We start from the raw sequence: 16285 nt of genomic DNA on the forward strand, positions 1-16285 counted from the left end.
GTTCCAGTTCTGGTTCTGCCTCTCATTAACTGAGTGACCTTGCCCAGATTATTGACTGAGATGTGCCTCGATTTCATCTTCAGTAAAATCTGGCTTACAATAGTACCTAAGCCACAATGGTTTTATGAGGATTAAATGATTGACTATGCATGAAAGAACTATGCCTGGCACACTAGGAAGTTTTCAGTAAATGCTACTGTAATGCCAGTAGCCGAGGCCAGGAGGTTCACACTGGATTCGGGCAGATGGTAGAGGAACTGTGCAGCCAGAAAGTGTTGGGCCATCCCCATTAGATTCTCACAACTGCAGGCAAGCAAACAGACGGGAAAACCACTTCTCATGGGAGCAGGCGAACAAACAGGAAAACTGCCCCTCACAGTGGCAGGCAAACAATCCTCCATCTGTGATCCACTCCAAAGGATATCTCCCATAGCCTGCTACGTGCTTACGCACTAATCATGTAAAGTACAAGCAAGCAAGCCTAACACAGCTATTTTACCAACAGGTACTTATCATTATAATCTTATTCTAGCATCCTCCTCCACTAAACTTCAGGGTTGTGTGACCACTTTCATACATTAAGAATGTTGAATATCTGAAAATAACTGTTGAATACCAATTATGTAAGGGTTTCTACAAAGTTTTACTGACTGAATAGCAGTGTTGGTCAGAAACTATTAAATGATTTTGCATAGAGAATGTAACTTCCTCATCTGAAGCAGAAATGAAAGCTGTGGCATACCTGTTGCCAAGCCCAAAATTTGGTTTTCCTTCTTGCCTGCTCTGATGAGACACTGCTCTCAGCCTGTCACGGTTAGATTGTTCCATTACTTTCATAAATATGAAACCTTGCCCCCCCTTTTTTAATGTGGCTCTCCTTCACTTGTGTAGCATATTATAGATTTTACCTTCAGGGACTTCGTGATTTAGGCATTTCCCACACATTTTGATATGGAGCAAGAAAAACATATTTGGATATTTTTATATTTATAAGAGAAATTTTAAAAGTAAACTAGTTCTTTTATAGAGGAAAGAGGCATGGCTTGTTTCTTGCACAGCTTTAAAAGACAAGAATAAAGGTCCTGCTACACCAGATGGGGCTGCTGCAGGTCAACTGCTCCCCAGATCTGTATTTTCTCTCATGTTCTCCTGCATCTTGACTGCCATATTCTGTTTCTAACAACTTCATAATTTATGAGTGCACCAAGAAAGTCTCACCTATAACCCAACCAATGATGACTCCCGGGTCCATTTTCCCACAGTGTGTATTGTAACTTGCAGAGAAGGCAGTTCCTGCAAGGATCTTCAGGGGGGTGCCTCCCCTTTGCCTCCCAGTTAGCTTGGGAATTCGACTTATTGGCTGTGGGAAGAACTTGTTTCTGGGAAGTGTCTACCTCTATCCTTCTGTGGTTTGTCTGAGGCAAACAGCAGTACATTGCTTTATGCATTCCCTGAATTTTCAGTTATCTTCAGGTACCTGGAAAACTTAGTAAGTAAAAGCTATGTCTTTGCCACATTTTCAGGAAATCACACAATATTCAATACCAGCTGAAGGATCAGTTGCATTTACATTACAAAGCTGTTTCTTATTCCATACATCCCAATAGTGTTGATGACTGGTGTGTAAATTTGAGTGATTAGATACCTTTTGATAAGAGTTAAGAGTAATTTGAAATAGAATAGTACAGTCCAAAGAAATTCTATACATAAAACTATCTTGTTTCTGTAGCTCTGCTCCATTAGAATTCATAGCCTTATTTAATATTCTGACTTGTACTGAGAAGATTGTGCTAATTTTGACAGATTTGAAACTTTTGATCTGCTTACCCTCCATTTTTCAAAGCATGACTGTACAGCTTCAAATGTGTTATTTGACTTAATTGAAACAAATATAGAGGGGATCCCAAGACAAAAAAAATGTTGAATTTCCAGGAAGAAATCTTGATTAAAAGAAATATTTTAACAATTTTAGTTGGAAAGCAGAAGTAGCTTGGTTGAGAGCATATGATTTGAACTCAAGTAAATTTAGGATTGCATACTAGCTCTGTCCCTTACTATCTGTGTGACCTCGGTGTGCCCCAGCAGTGGTAGCTCCCAACCTTCACACCACAGCAGACTCACTTGGGGAGCTTTCAAAATATTCTGATGCCCAGGTTAGCTTCATGCCAGTTAAATCAAAATGAGGTTGGGAGCCAGGCATCAGTGTAGCCAAAGATCCCCAGGTGTTTCCAATGTGCATCAAAGTATACCTATTTGAGTGTCCTTATTTATAGATAGTAGTGAAAAGAATACCTATCTCATGTGGTTTTTATGTGGATAAAAATGGACCACACACACACACACACATATAACCCAATTTTCTTCTTTCATTATAACAGGGCCAGACCCCATGTGCACTTTTGGCACTTCACCATATTTTTATTTATTGATATTTAGAGAGGAGAGGGAGAGAGAGAAAAAGGTGGAGGAAGGAGCAGGAAGCATCAATTCAGAGTTGCTTCTCCTATGTACCTTAACTTGGCAAGCCAGGGGTTTCAAACCTGCAACCTCAGCATTCCAGGCCAACACTTTATCCACTGCCACCATGGGTCAGGCTCATGGTATCTTTAAATACACTACAAAAATTAATTAACCTGTATTTTTCCCATTTTTCAATAGGAAAATTTCTGGCAATGCCATGTTACAGTTGGGCCCCTTCTTATATTGGACATTTCTGGCTACATTTGAAGGGACAGTGTTCTTCTTTGGAACATATTTTCTTTTTCAGACTTCATCCCTGGATGAAAATGCTAAGGTAAAAAAAATCATATTACTCTTTTGGTATTATAAATATGGCTTATCTCCCCCCCCCCATAAGCACTGGTCCTCTCATATATGTGTTCTAGCTATAATATTTTGCAAATTTTTTAAAGGTACAGTATTTAATTCACACAACTTCTTTAGAAAAATAGAAATATTGGAGTACAAAATGACTTCCTATGTGCATTATTAGCTAGAGAACTTATGTGCAAACTTTCTGGAAGCTTTACTTGACTGTAATTTTTATTGGATGAACTGAATTTTTGTGACTTCAAACGACGGCACTTTGATGTGAGCAAGGCTTTTCCTGATTTAGAAGCAAAGTCTGGACCTCTTAGATTTTATTCATAGTGGCCTTCCATGCTTGGATTTCAAGGGGTATCTGCCATATCTTTGGAATTCCCTTCTCTTCCTCCTTTTCACTTGGCAGCATAGTGTTTTCCAGAAAAGCTATACTGGTCCTGCCATTAGCTTTCAAGGAAGCAACTACATAGGTTAGCGCCTGCATTGGGATGATCTCTCCCTAGCTGTGCTATAGCAGAGAGTTGTTAATAGCATGAGGTCTTCCCATATCCACACAGTAGAAAATCAAGCCCACCACCTTGCATGTTGCTTTCACTATGTTTGCTATTTCTGGGCTTTGTCTTTTATCATCATTCATTCTTTATATTAATAATATGTAGCAAACTTAGGGATCTAAGAATTTACTAAATACAATGACTATGTCTGGAACCTAGATAGTATCTGTTAAGGAAGTGATAGGCTTAGTGTATTTGCATAATACTTTAAATTAGGTAACTACAGTCAAAACCTCTCTAATTTGGACTGACACAAGTCAGTTTAGTAGGAATCCATTAAAATTATTAATCACCAAGTAACTTTTGAGGAAATACAGATCTAGTACTTTAGAGTAAGTACATATAGCACTTGCCAAGAAGCATGCACTACTTAATCTCTCTGCATGTACTCGGGCAAGTCACTTCAGCTTTCCAAGTCAGCTTTGCACATCAATAAGAAGAAATTAGATTTTATAATTTCTTAAATCTTTAGTTGTAAGACTAATTCTGTAACTTTAAAAAGTTTACTACAACTGTGGCCGGTTTGCTCAATGGTAGAGTATCAGCCCAGCGTGTGGATGTCCCAGGCTCAATTCCCACGCAGGGCACACAGGATAAGTGCCTATCTGCTTCTCCACCCCTCCCCCTCTCCTCCCTCTCTGTCTCTCTCTTCCGCTCCCGCAGCCAAGGCTCCACTGGAGCAAAGTTGGCTCAGGCACTGAGGACGGCTCCATGGCCTCTGCCTCAGGCGCTAGAATGGCTCTGATTGCGGCAGAGTGACACCCCGGATGGGCAGAGCATCACCCCCTGGTGGGCATGCCGGGTGGATCCCGGTAGGGCGCATGCGGGAGTCTGTCTGTCTGTCTCCCCGCTTCTAACTTCAGAAAAATACAAAAAAAAAAACAAACCCAGTTTACTACAAAACAGGTGGATACTCTCCTGCAGTCCTATTGACATGGTTCATTTGCTCGGCAAATTCTTACATGCTGCATGGGGAGCCTTAACACACCTTTAGTCCACTCATCACCCATGTTCAGTTCATGATGTCCCAATTGATTAGATTTTACTCTACATGTTACCATCCTAGATATTAGCTAAACTTATAGTAAGCATAAGAACTGCTATTAGCACTAAAATATAACACCCCATGTATGATTTTATCAACTTTTTTGCTTATATTAACCTTAAATTTTTGTTATTATATTTTGAAAACCTTTTACATTTCATTTTCTGTTTTAATGTTATGCATTCAGATCTTGACAGCATTTGGTAAGCATATGTGCCATTCATTGCCATCATTTGGATTTATACATGGTATCTGCTTTTCTTTGATGTGCACTTGCTGACAGCTCTATTATTTACAGCCAAAAGATAGACTCTGTTTTTAAAATTGTGAGTCCACTTGTATGCAAATTAGTCTTTATTTCAGAGCTTTAGTTTTATACATAGGAAAAGCCCATATCAATCTCCTTAGAGACATGAGCCATGTAATTACGTGTTTTGATGAACATTACTGTTAGTGGAATAGGGTTTGTTTCTGCCTTTATTATACCAGTGTTCTTGTTTGATGTTGCATGGAAACAAATGCTACCAACCACAAATGGTGATGTACCTGACCAAGAAAATTTAAGATCACTATAAAATTCAGCATTTTGGCTTGGTCTTTTGACCTGATATTCCCCAAAGAATTCATACATTTTTATTTTTGCCATTATACACAAGATAAAACTTGGCTTTTATTTTTTAAGCAGGCTTGTGTATATTTGGTACATGTAATTATTAATTTTTTTCAGGTATATGGAAACTGGACTTTTGGAACCATTGTTTTTACAGTGTTGGTATTCACTGTAACTCTGAAGGTTAGATTTTTATTTATTTAAATATATTTAATACCATTTTTTAAATACTTTCTGGTCTTATACTAATATGTTGTTTTGGTCTTTTAATCTTTATTTTTATTATGATTGTCACCCAACCTTGAATGCTTTCTAAAATACGTTTGTTATTAGAGATTTAAGCATTTGTATACTATTTGTGATTCAATTTGTTTACTGTGTATTGTCTATCTTCTTTATTTTTTTTAAATTCATGCACCATACATATGTCAGCAATCTGTTCCTTCTTTCCAGCTATTTTCAAGATCTTATAAGTGGTATATAATCAGACTATGACTGTGTGTTTATGTGTGTTACCATGTTGAGTACTTTAATATTTTTTAAAGTTATATATTTGTCTAAAAACTTTAATATTTTTTTAAAGTTATATACTTATCAAGAACTCCAGGTCTTAAATGAATTTGGGTGCTTGAGAAAGTTCAGCAAAATTTGTATGCAGAATAGCTTGGTAGTGATGAGATTTTATATAATGTATTAATCACTGAAATTTACCTATATTAGTGATCAAATGCATAAAAATAATACAGCAGGTAACATACAAGAAAGGTAGCTTTGGCAAAAATCACTGGCACATGTAATAAAGGCTTTGAAGCCTTGATAAATACTATCCTTGAAGCTCATGATTTGAGGCTCTCTTATACTTGAGAGCATAATCGAATTTTTTTTATTGTCCCACTAATAAATCCCTTACTTGGGGCCCAAGAATGAGCACCTTTAAATGGATTTCAGTAAGCCAAGTGGTCAGAGCTAGAATTCAGAAGTATAATTAACAATAGAGTTCTAATCATTTTCCCTCTAAATGTTATTCCTGATTAATTGCCTATATACAAAAGAACTAACATGTTTGCATCTACTATTTCAGTAATATTTTAAGACTACCAAAATGTTATAACTCATCTCAGTTTGACTACTTGCTAGCAGGGTATAACCGTGGGCTGGTGACCTATTTCTTAGTACCTCCATGTTCTATTTTATGAAATGAAAATAAATTAGTACTTACATCTCTTAATGAACATTTTTATGAGAAGTCAATTAATAATACTTATAAAGCATTTAGAGCGGACTCTAGTACATCGAATGTGCTCAGTATAGTAAATGCTAGTTATTATTTATTACTGTGTTTCACAGTGTCATGATTTGAAATGGAAGCCTGCCCATACCCCCCACTTTGGGTATGGCCCCAGGGCTTCCAACTGCCCTTCATAGTTTAAATTGGCCATACTACGACATCTTTCATGAGTCCCTTCAAAGACATCCAGTCCCTCTTCTTTGGATGAATGTTGTTGTGACATTTTCCCTAGCAGCCCAGGGAGTGGGTGACAATTCAAGACTAGGCTACATTAACAATTTTATCAATATCCTGTTTATGAGTGAGAAACTGTAACAGAGAGCTAAGGACCATGGTGTCACAGCAAGTATCAAAACTGAGATACCACCTCCTCTTCAATATTTAAATACCCTGGATATTAATTCACCTGGCCCAAAAATTCTAAGCAAGTGAACCAGACCATACATTCTTGTTTTTAGATTGCATTTGAAAATCCAGGTTCCACAATCTATAGAAACAACCAGCCCTGGCAAAAATATGAAAGGATTAAAATCTAAGGCAACTGAAAATGTTATTAATTTAAGTGTATATATAAGGGTTTCACAATTGAAAGGCACACTATATAGACCCATGGTCCATTGCTACATGATACAAGTGTATAGAACTAGTTTCCTTTGTTTGAGCTATCAAGACTGTAGTTTGTTTACCATTCCTAGCTATCTCTTCCCTCTCCTCCTGCTTTTCAATATGCCTGCCTCCAGCAGCTTAGGCCTTCTCCTTTTGCCATCCCTAGCCGCCACTACCTTGTAATCATTGCCTCATTCTTTTCCCTTACTTTACTACTGAGACATTTGTAACCCCATACTTACTGACTACTTGCTTGATCACATCTCCACATCCGTATTCTAGAGCAGTGTTTCTCAATCATCAGTCCATGGACCGGTACTGGTCTATGGCCGTTGAAAAACACAGGTCTACAGGACTTAGGGAAGATCTCAGATCTTTCATACCCTAGCTCTTTGAAAAACCTGGACTCTATTCTCACTTTAGCTTCATTCTCTTCCTGAAGCCTGGCCCAAGCTAGGTCCTCCCATAGGTATCATATTGTATACAAATTATTACCTATTATAGTGTATTATATCCTGGTGCAATTTGTACCCATCCTGAAATCTCTTGTGTTGTATCTTTTCAGCTTGCCTTGGATACTCGTTTTTGGACATGGATAAATCACTTTGTGATTTGGGGTTCTTTAGCCTTTTATGTATTTTTCTCATTCTTCTGGGGAGGAATTATTTGGTAAGCAGCTCTATATGTGTGAGTAATATATAAATAACAAAATAGGTGTATCTATGTATACATTGTATATGTGAACATTATACTTTAAAGTTTTGATTATATAAGATGGCAAGTTTTCGATGTCAGTGGGGTAGAAGTCTCTTCTAGCTAATAACACTACAAATTTCAGGGATATTTCAAACACAAGTATATATACTGCATTAGTTACTAAAAAAAACCTCCCTTCTGGTAGCCCCTATCCAAATCTTCCAACTTAAAAGTGGGTAAACATCTCTCTGTGAAGTAAAACTAGATTTCTACTTTCTAGTTTCTAGCATGACTTCCCATGTGACTTCTAGTGGAAATAACTCATTCTGTAAAGTTTCTACATAATATAGTGGCTGATAAATATATACATTATCTATTTGGGCCTTATTCTCTGCTTATGCTATGTAGCTCTCATTCACGACACTACAGATATACTCAAGTTATAGAATATATACCACTTAATACTCCAGAGAGTTACATCTTTAAAATCATCATCTCGTTTGTGGGGGGGGGGGGGGGGTAAAGGCAGAATTTACAGCTTGGCCTTAAAGTTCATCTAGTTCATTTTGGTTTAATAGTGTATATTTAGGATCAATTTTATGCAAGGTACTCTGTGATACAAAGACATAGATTGTACCCCTGTCTCAAGAAGATTAGAGTCCATTGTGGGAAACTAAGTTAGATTTTCATCTCTTTTCCTTACTTATAATCCAAATACCCCACTCCCTGAGTCACACAGTAAAAAAAAAAAAAATCACACCCAATCTTTTAACTCACAAAAAATCTTAAAGGTCCTGGCCGGTTGGCTCAGCGGTAGAGCATCGGCCTGGTGTGCGGGGGACCCGGGTTCGATTCCCGGCCAGGGCACATAGGAGAAGCGCCCATCTGCTTCTCCACCCCTCCCCCTCTCCTTTCTCTCTGTCTCTCTCTTCCCCTCCCACAGCCGAGGCTCCATTGGAGCAAAGATGGCCCGGGCACTGGGGATGGCTCCTTGGCCTCTGCCCCAGGTGCTAGAGTGGCTCTGGTCGCAGCAGAGCGATGCCCCCGGAGGGGCAGAGCATCACCCCCTGGTGGGCAGAGCGTCGCCCCCTGGTGGGCGTGCCGGGTGGATCCCGGTCGGGCGCATGCGAGAGTCTGTCTGATTGTCTCTCCCCGTTTCCAGCTTCAGGAAAAAAAAGAAAAAGAAAAAGAAAAAAAAAATCTTAAAACTACAGTTATCCCTTGGTATCCACTGGGAATTTATTCCAGGACCCCAGTGGATACAGAAATTTATAGATGCCCAAATCCCTTATACGTATAAGATGACATAAAACAAAGAATACAATAGGCCCTCCACAACTGTGGATTTCCAACCACATATCAAAAATAATGGTTTCCATCTATATTTGGTTCAGTCTGTATATGCGAAACCACAAACAGAGAGGGCCAACTGTGTTTTTTTAAACATCACAGTTGTTTTCATTAATCAATTACTTCCTCCGATAAGGATGCCAGCAGCAAAGAGCATGGCTAGAGGAAGATTCCAGGAGTACCTATTTTTACTGGTTTCAGCAAAGTCATACATACAAAACATTGTATGTTATCACAGAGATGTAAGGACCATATTTGTGTCCCTTAAGTTTAATTAGAAGAAACTTCTATTATTTTGAAAAGCTGTTTAAAGTAAAAGCCTTAAGTAATAAAAATATGAAGAACATAAGGAAATACTTTTCCAAAAAGTGTGATATTATATATTTGGCACCTATATAGGCAATTATTGGAGCAGTGGAGCTGAAGAACATCTCTATTTTCTTTAATAATATACAAATGAATCAATGTTGCTTAACCAAACATAATATGCAATTGTAGTTCTGCCACAGCGCCATAATTCTCTCAGTGAATCTGTATAATCAGCACATGTACTAATTATGCAAAATTTCCATAAGAATAAAATGTCTAGCAAACTGCTTTGTGACTCTGACTTTTACCAGAGACTATTCCTTATTGATTCAAATAAATCCTTTAAGTGAGTAAGACATCATAGCTGTTTCAGTTCATTACAGATACTTACTAAATATGAAATATGAATCTTTTTTGTTGCCTATAATGTTGTCCTTAAGTAGAACTGAGTTGAGCTACTACTACATGAGTATAAAATTTATACTATAAAGCAACCAGCAAAATGTGACTAGAGACCATGTGAAACTTTAGCTAAATCCTGGTTGCAGCTAATATCTTTGGATGTGTTCAGTCTCGGGGCATTGTAACACACTCCTTTTGGGGAATGGGCACTGAGAGGATGATTTCTGAGCCCCAGACCCAATCCAGTAATACCATCTTCTCTTTTTTAATGCTCCCCTAAAGGTCCACAGATGACATCGGGGTAAAAAAAAAAATCTGGAGATATTAACCACGGAGTATTGGGGGTGCTATGTAAAGGAAGACCCTGTGAGCTGCCTAGAAAATTAGGGTGATTTTTCAAAACTAGAGTGGGGGTCAAGATCTGAAGAAGTTTTTTCTGTATGGTAGGGACCCTAGAAAGCCTGTTTAGCCCAAACCTTATAAGTTCTGTTCATTTTTTATTCTTCAGTCTGGTCCTTATGTATGTAGGGCCACAAGCTTGATTTTATCATGTTGCATAAGAGTGCACAATCAGTTTTTCATTGAGAACCCAGTTTTATCTTCAGTGAGCACTGTGTGTGATCTAATAAAAAGGACCAACCAGTAATCTGTCTAGGGCTCCTAATCCGAAGATAGTCTGATGTGAATCTCGACCTTGAATATCCACTCTGTGGTTCAGCCCAGGCAGGGGAAGATAACCTGGTGGTGGTTCTCAGTGACCCTCTGATAATTCATTGCATTACTGGGAATGAAATCCAGCATCAGAATGAAGGGTGTTCCTGGATTTCTGAACTCCAAGTTTTAATGTCCTATTAGCAGTATTCTACTGTCTGTCAGCCTATTTGGCACACACTAGTCCTCAATATTATTGGTGGATGAGAATAGTAGAGTTCCTCCCATTTGGGAAAGATATACTCTACAGTTCTTTTTGTGTTTACATAGGGATTTGGGAAGGTTATAAAAATTTCTTTTAAATTTTGAATATAGAATATACACTTAATAAAAATGTTGAGAAAGTAAAATGCTAGTTATCAAAAAACCATCATTTTTATTGCGTATCTTTGTAGCTCCAGCAATTTCTAACGTAAATATTTTCCAGTTGGCAGCTTTAAATTTGTTTGCTTGATTATTTTAAAGACAAGTGTGTTTTATTTTTTTTTAAGTTTTTTTTAAGATTTTATTTATTTATTATAGAGAAGGGGGGGGAGGAGCAGGAAGCATCAACTCCCATATGTGCCTTGACCAGGCAAGCCCAGGGTTTTGAACCGGCAACCTCAGTATTTCCAGGTTGACGCTTTATCCACTGCGCCACCACAGGTCAGGCAAGTGTGTTTTATTATGTTTTTTTTTTTTATTATCACTTCTTTTCAAGCATTTGATAAAATCTATTTACTCCTTTTGGAACGTTATAAAAATATTTTTACTAATATGAATTAGGAAAATTTCTTTTAAATACAAAAGGTAATTTCATTTACACTTCTGTTTGATATGACAGGAACTGACCTTTTTTCCCCATTATGTATTTTCTTTTCATTCTAGGTCTTTTCTCAAACAACAGAGAATGTATTTTGTATTTGCTCAAATGCTGTCTTCTATATCTACATGGCTGGCCATAGTTCTTCTAATATTTATCAGCCTTTTCCCTGAGATTCTCCTGATAGTATTAAAGAATGTAACAAGAAGAAGTGCCAGGGTAAGAACTAAGTTTATATTACAACCCGAGTTTTGGAAGGGACTTCAATGTCTGCCATGGAATAAAAGTTTTATTTAAGGAACTGCATTAGTTACAGCGTGTTAAACCCCTCCTTACAGGTTCATCACTTAATTTCCTCTTCTGCATAAAAACTATAGTAAAAGCTTTGTTATCCAATACAGGTGGTAAGTAGATTCCTTAACAGTGTTCTGTGTGACCTTTAGCAATCCATATAGAGTATCAGGTATGCTCCATATGGAATTTTAAATGGAAAGAAAAAAATTTTTTTAGCCTAGAATTTTCACCCCAGGAATATCCACACCAACATTTCAACTTTAATATTAGAAGTAATTCCTTGTGGGTTGTTGGCAGATATGTTTTCAGTTGATGATCCCAATTTGCCTCATACTTTTCCCTTTCCTTTAATTATAGTGCTGCTTAATCTCTGAGTTGCTTCTTGCTCTGTCTGCCCAGCAGTATAATTGAACCAAAGAAAATTCCCTGAATGTGGTTTCTACATCCTTAATCTTCTGAACACACTTGTAAAAATTAAAGGTTGTTTTATAAGTGTGTTTTTATTGTTGCTGCTTAAATGGTAAAAGTTTTGTGGGAAGAAGTTATTACCCTCTGTTAGCCTAATTGCTTGGCCTTGCTTTGTCTGGTATCTTTTGAATATATCTATATATAAAGCCTTTAAGGTGAAAGGGGTAGATTTACCTGGGGGGAAACTTCTGGCAAAATTTCACAAATATGTTAATTAAATATGTCATTCCTGCCAACAGTAGCTCATTTTGCCAAACAAAACCTCGTTCTTATCATATTGACAGTAGCAATTAGATCTGGTAGCCCCTTCAAGGCAACATTTTCAGGAATAAGCTATGTGACCTATTTGATCAAATTTACCAACCAGTTTAGCTGCAATACTGTTTTGTCTGATATTTTTTGGGGGGGGAGGATATTGGATTGATAGAATCCAGTGGTTGTCCTACAGACACAGGGCACTAAAATAATTACAGTGAGACTATCTTCAGTGATATTCTCACTATATATAGATATATAAAAGGGAAGCATAATTGATATAAGTCAGTATTTGACTCCAATCAAAAGCAATCAACTATCAGTGGCATAGCCACATTGATTCTTAGTATAGAAGGCCAGTCTGTGTATTTAAAAGTGGTCAGAACTAACCTTAATTCCCTGCTTCTGCATGCCTTCTGGGTAGAACTGAACACAATGACGTTAACCTAGCTAAGACTGCCTTCGACTCTTTAATGTTTCAAGTAGAACCCCGATTAAACTCTTTCTAGCCTGGTGTTTAGTCTTAGGATAGGAAAATGACGTTTACTTGTCCAATTATACGTTAATATTAGTTGAACGGGGGTAAAACAGATTGATATAACAGGTTCCTCCAAGAATGGTTCAAGTGGCAATTTGCATAAAAACAATAAAAATGTCCCAGTAAGAAATGGTTTGGTGCCTTGTTATTCTAGATAATTTGTCTAGGAAGGATCTCTGAGGTGTTCTTCCATTCTCCTTATTTAGGAATACATTTTTGAATGCTTTTAATTTTTTTTAAGTGAGAGGCCGGTAGGGAATCCACCCGGCAGCCCCTGTGTGGGGCCAATGCTCTATCCATCTGGGGCTATTGCTCCTTTGCTCAGCAACTGAGTTATTTTAGCGCCTAAGGCAAGGCCATGGAGCCATTCTCAGCACCCAGAGCCAACTTGCTTGAACCATTTGAGCCATGGCTGCAGGAGAGGAAGAGAGAGAGAAAAGGGGGAGGGTTGGAGAAACAGATGGTCACTTCTCCTGTGTGCCCTGATAGGAAATCAAACCTCAGTCTTCCACAAACCAGGCCGATGCTTTACTGCTGAGCCAGTTGGCCATTGCCAATGTTTTTCTTACTTGAGATAATAGAACTCATACCAAAAAATGACTCACATCCAGCTTCACCCTCTATCTAAAGATGATCGAAAAATCTCAGAAATCAAAACATTCAAGTGTATTTTATTAATTAATGAATTAATTTTAATGGGGTGACATTGATAAGTCAGGGTACACATGTTCAGAAAAAACCTCTCCAGATTGTTTTCCATTTGATTATGTTGCATACCCCTCCAAAGATCATACAAAAATCTCAGAAATCAAAACATTCTCAAGTGTTTTTTATACTCTTTTATAGGCCCTTTCTTTAAAAAAAATAGTTACTTAAATGATAAGAGCTACTAACAGACATAAGAAAAAGTAAATACTGGCAGGAAGTGACTTTGATATAAATTAAATGGCTATGAAATGGAAGGATGCTACAAAGTAGTCATAGATAAAGACTAGAACATTCCTAACTCCTGTTGAAAGCATGCAATTCTGGGACTGCAGCCCTTTTTATACAGCAAGCATAGAATGTTGCCAGGGGTTCAGCATGAAATTTGTTTGCCATGGCTAATGCATAATGATAGAAAGAGTTCCAGTGTCTGTGCTATCACTTGGCATGATGATGTGCTAGAACAGCAAGGAAAATTTCCATAATTACCTTCATTCAGTCAATCATTCATTCATTTGTTTTTATCCTCATTGAACCAATGAACATATTGAACCACCTAATGATGAACATCTGTCTTTACATCCAGTGTCTGAAAGGCTAAATGGTTTTTAAGATTCTGTGATTTTGAAAGTTGCAGATAAAATAGAACATTGTGGGCACTCAGCAGTGCTGCCATTATGCATTCATATGCATTATTTTACTCTTGTATTTTCTCACAAGGGTTTTACATAAGACCCTGTTTGCCTATATCAAAAAGGCAGAGGCCACTTCTAAGGCAGAGGAGAAAGAATATTTTAATGACTAACAGTCTGACATCCTGAGTGACTTCCTGCTTTGTTCAGTATCCCTTGCTAAGGCATTAGCTTAGTTTTAAAAAATCTTTTATATTTTTATACTAAATTGGCCTCATACCTGACAGGCTATTAATGGGATAAAGGATGTGTCTCTACCTAGAAGTAGAAGACCCCTTGACCACCAAGCAGGAAACATCTTGGATACTTTGTACACACTGCCAGAAATACTTATGGCAAGTAGGTTCCTAGTGCTATCATGTGGGTCTTGGCAGCCTCTTTGAGAAGGGAACTTAACACTGGGTAGTGAAAATGTCTCTGTAGCCTTTGAGAAAGAAGTTAAGCCATTTACATGAACAGTTACAGAAGCAGCCTTCTGGTGACTTCCCATTCAATTCATCATACATTTCCTGAGAGTCCACTACCTGTCAGCTATTATACTAGGTATTGGTAATTCAGCAATGGATGAATCAGATGAGGCCACAGCTAATCAGGAGTGTCAATCTAGTTAAATTATAAAGGGGATTTATATGCTATAAATCAGAATAATAGACTCAATGATATGGCTTGTTTTAAGACAACTGAGGTATTTCAGTATCTAAGTCATTACCTCCTGAAGCCTCCCAGTAAAAATACTGGTATGGTGGCCTCTTCCACATCCAAGTCCTGTCATGGCAGTAGCATTATAAAGAATTCTGCTATCTTCAGAAAGATGAAGGTATTAAATACAAGTTGGTAGTTAGAGAATAGTCATGGGATGTGAAATACACCATAGGGAATATAGTCAATAATATGTAATAACTCTATGGTGTCAGATGGGTAGTAGACTTATCAGGGTGATCAGTTCATAAGTTATATAAATGTATTGTCGCTGAGTAGTATATCTAAAACTAATATAATATTGTACACCAACTATAATTGAAAAATACAATTTTTTTTTTTCTTTTTGGTTTCTCCTTTTTTTTTTTTTTTTTTTTTTTTTTTTTGTATTTTTCCGAAGCTGGAAACGGGGAGAGACAGTCAGACAGACTCCCGCATGCGCCTGACCGGGATCCACCAGCCCACCCACCAGGGGGTGACGCTCTGCCCACCAGGGGGCAATGCTCTGCCCCTCCGGGGTGTCGCTCTGCTGCGACCAGAGCCACTCTAGTGCCTGGGGCAGAGGCCAAGGAGCCATCCCCAGTGCCCAGGCCATCTTTGCTCCAATGGATCCTCGGCTGCGGGAGGGGAAGAGAGAGACATAAAGGAAGGAGAGGGGGCGGGGTGGAGAAGCAGATAGGCGCTTCTCCTGTGTGCTCTGGCCGGGAATCGAACCCGGGACTTCTGCACGCCAGGCCAATGCTCTACCACTGAGCCAACCGGCCAGGGTAGTTTCTACTTTTTCAACTACAATGTACTTTCATTATAGCTATCTTCAGAAATAGCTTCCCTCAGTCATTAAACTTAAGGGTGCAATTAAGCTATATATTCCTCAGCTATGTTTTCAGCAATATGCCTAATTTTGGAGCTAAAATTCCATCATTAAGGATCTTAGGGCTATTCTGTAGCTTATAAATTGACAAAGCTGCACCGCCATACTGTTGACAGTGTATGCTGAAACTACCATTAATCACTAACAGTAGAGCAGCCAGATAACTCTTCAAAGAAAAGTTATAGTTTATGATTTTGGGTATTTCAAAATGTTGTGTTCCTCTCTGAGCACAGTTGTTGGACTATCTCTCAATCAGTGAGATATATATATATATATATATATACACACACACACACACACACACACACACACACACACACACACACACTTTCTGGCCAAGTAGTAAATACCACTTCCCATTTTCAATGGAGAGATTGTATACATCCTCATATAAGTTTTCCCAGGTAAAACACCATAGTCAAAACAGAGGCTTGCCTTAACCCACTAAACATAGAGACACTGTAACCCAATGGGAAGAGACCCAGCAGCACAGCGATGCCTAACAGGAAGAGACTCTATCACGTAGGGAACTCTGGAAGACAGAAAAGGAAGAATGTCAGTTGTCTG

At 38.1% G+C, this 16285-nt stretch overlaps 1 protein-coding gene across 4 annotated transcripts in view; it reads left to right on the forward strand.

The window, feature by feature from the left end:
- The window catches only part of ATP11C (ATPase phospholipid transporting 11C), a 228964-nt gene that overhangs the window by 204963 nt on the left and 7716 nt on the right, over nucleotides 1–16285 (forward strand). For 3 of the 4 annotated variants that reach the window (XM_066248822.1, XM_066248823.1, XM_066248826.1), the window contains 4 exons: nucleotides 2659–2794; nucleotides 5150–5215; nucleotides 7492–7595; nucleotides 11262–11415. In XM_066248822.1, the coding sequence (XP_066104919.1) occupies nucleotides 2659–2794; nucleotides 5150–5215; nucleotides 7492–7595; nucleotides 11262–11415 (460 nt within the window). The remainder of the gene's footprint in view (nucleotides 1–2658; nucleotides 2795–5149; nucleotides 5216–7491; nucleotides 7596–11261; nucleotides 11416–16285) is intronic. The other variant, XM_066248824.1, reaches the window with a different exon arrangement.

The sequence above is a fragment of the Saccopteryx bilineata genome, chromosome X (assembly GCF_036850765.1).
Source record: "Saccopteryx bilineata isolate mSacBil1 chromosome X, mSacBil1_pri_phased_curated, whole genome shotgun sequence".
In the NCBI taxonomy this organism is placed as follows: domain Eukaryota; kingdom Metazoa; phylum Chordata; class Mammalia; order Chiroptera; family Emballonuridae; genus Saccopteryx; species Saccopteryx bilineata.